Genomic DNA, 2,783 nt, shown 5'->3' with positions numbered 1-2,783 from the left:
GCCACCTTTTAAAAAGATCGAGGACGGACTTCCATTCCCGCCAAATCACATGAAGGACCTCAAGCACATCTCCACCCTCATTAGCCATGGCCCACTACCGACAAACCCTCCGATCTTCAATCTCTCTCCCAAATCCCCTCAATCTCACCCTCCATATCTGCTCCCTCTTCCTCAAGTCCTGCTTCTCCCACTCTCCCTCCCTCATCAACCATCTCTCTCAATCAAGCCACCTCCCCGCTGCCCGCCGCCGCTTCCTTGACATGCCTGAATCCAACACCATCTCCTACAACACTCTCATCAATGACTATGCAGTTGCCGGACTGACCGGACCCGCTTTCCGGCTCTTCGATGACCTCCGTCGATGCAATCTGAATCCTGATGTCTTCACTCTAACTTCACTCTTGAAATCTTGCGGTAGCAATTCCCGTGCCAATGCCATCGCTCATGCGATTGCTGTTAGGATCGGGCTTAATTCGGGCGCTTTCCTGATAAGCGTCTTGATCCGTAATTATTCCAAGTACGGAGACTTGAATTCGGCGGAGAAATGCTTCGATGAGCTTTTGATCCTTGACAGCGTTGTTTGGACGACAATGATTTCGGGGTTTGTACAAAATGCGCAGCACGAAAGAGCGAAAGAGGTTTTCGTGCAAATGCGAGCTTTGGGATTGTGTTTGAATGAATTTACCTTGACTATCATTGTAGGTGCGTTTGTCGATTTTCTTGATATTGAATGGGGGCGGTGTGTTCATGGGTTGGGTATAAAGATGGGGTTTTTGTCGGGTTTGTGGACTGCCACGAGCAATGCAGTTTTGAGCATGTATTTAAGGTGTGGGTGTAGATTGGATGGGATTAAGGTTTTTGATGAGATTCGGGAACCTGATGTTGTTTCTTGGTCTGCGCTTGTCGGGGCTTACAGTGGCGAAGAAGCATTCGGAGTTTTTAAATTCATGAGATTTAGCGGTGTTGAATTGAATGAGTACACAGTTATCAATGTCTTGTCAGCAATTGTGGGCTGTGTGAGGCTGATGGAATTGGGGAAACAGATCCATGCTTGGTGTTGGAGAGCTGGGTATCTATCTGTGGTTTCGGTTTGCAATGCTTTGGTTTCCATGTATGGGAGATATCGGCAGATAGATGAAGCTAGGCGGGTGTTCGATGAAATGCTTGTTTGGGATTGTGTGTCTTGGAATGCTTTGATTGATGGGTATGCAGAGAATGGTTTGGTTGGTGATGTGTTGAGGATGTTCTCTCTAATGCGGCGGTCATCGATGGAGCCTACTAAGTTTACTTTGGCTAGCGTTATTGAAGTAATTTCAGTCTCGGGGGCTTTGAATCAGGCAATGCAAATTCATTCGCTTATAATCAAAATGGGATTTGAGTCGGATGATTCAATGGCGACTGGTCTGATAACGTTGTATGGCAGGTGTTATGGAATTGAGGAATCAAAGCGGGTTTTTGATGAGACTGAAAGAGAAGATGCGGCGCATGTAAATGCAATGGCTGCTGCGTTTGTACATGCTGGTTACCATTTAGATGCCATGAAACTATTCAGAAATGCACAGAATTCAGATAGAGAAATCAACAGTGTAACTTTCAGTGTAGTTTTGAAAGCATGCAGTGCTTTAACAGCATTGGAACAGGGGAGGAGTATTCATGCTCTGGCTGTGAAATTCGGTAGCGATCAAGATAACTTCGCTGGAAGCGCTGCTGTTGATTTTTACTGTAAGTGTGGAGGCATAGATGATGCAGAAAAGGTATTCCAAGAGCTGCCTAAAGATAATTTGGCGGCCTGGAATGCTCTGATAACAGGACGCGCTCAACATGGACACTATCAGGCGGTTCTCGAGCTCTTTGAAAAGATGACCAAAGTTGGCATAGACCCAGATGAGATAACCTTTCTTGGAGTTCTTTGTTCGTGTTGCCACGTGGGCCGTGTGGAAGAAGCAATGAACCTCTTAAACTCCATGGTTGAAGATCATGGCATCCAGCCTCATTTAGAACACTACGCTTGCATCATTGATCTGCTTGGTCGAGTGGGCCACCTACAAGAAGCAAAGAGGAGCATCAATCGGATGCCCATCAAACCTGACGCTCGGATATGGCAGATCTTTCTATCAGCATGCAATGTACATGGCAATGTTGAGCTTGGAAAAGTAGCGGCACGAGAGCTCTTCGAGCTCCAACCTGAAAATGAGTCTGCTTATGTGCTGCTCTCAAACCTTTATGCTTCAGCGGGTATGTGGGAAGAAGTTGGAAGAATGAGGAAGGCAATGAAAGACAGGACAATCTGTAAGGAACCTGGTTGTAGTTGGATTCAAGTGAAGGGAACTACTTATTCCTTCTTTGCGAATGATAATTCACATCCTCATATTGGTGAAATTAATCTAAAGTTAGAGCAGTTGTATAAGCAAACCACAACTGCAGAGTTCATAGAATATGGGGTTTGATTTGGAATTGAGAAACAACAACACTTTCGTTTTTGGAGGGCAAGCTGGGGTTCGGCAAGATCTCTTCCAGAACTAAATATGAAAAGAAGCCATAACAAGAAGGAAGAGGGGCAAACCATTCAGTCACAGACGGACAAGCAAAAGATCAAATAAGAAAAATGAAATACAGAATACCAAGTGCAACAAAATTGTCCCAATTGATTATGAAATATGATAAGTATTCGATTGATTTAAAGATGGTCGAGAGCAGCTTTCCAAGTACAAAAACCATACTCTAGGTGTCAACACTTCCCACAACCTGCCGCTTGCATGAAATTCGTGCCGCCGGTCATGCAT

The 2,783-nt window shown here is 45.1% G+C and overlaps 1 protein-coding gene across 1 annotated transcript; it reads left to right on the top strand.

Moving 5' to 3' along the window:
• On the top strand, positions 1 to 2,783 carry LOC131233646 (pentatricopeptide repeat-containing protein At3g09040, mitochondrial-like). Its single transcript, XM_058230433.1, has one exon. The coding sequence runs from the start codon at positions 87 to 89 to the stop codon at positions 2,445 to 2,447; it is 2,361 nt and encodes a 786-aa protein (XP_058086416.1). The 5' UTR covers positions 1 to 86; the 3' UTR covers positions 2,448 to 2,783.

The sequence above is a fragment of the Magnolia sinica genome, chromosome 18, assembly GCF_029962835.1.
Source record: "Magnolia sinica isolate HGM2019 chromosome 18, MsV1, whole genome shotgun sequence".
Lineage (NCBI taxonomy): Eukaryota > Viridiplantae > Streptophyta > Magnoliopsida > Magnoliales > Magnoliaceae > Magnolia > Magnolia sinica.
Note: the sequence above shows the minus strand (reverse complement) of the source record. Positions and strands in the feature narration are given on the sequence as shown.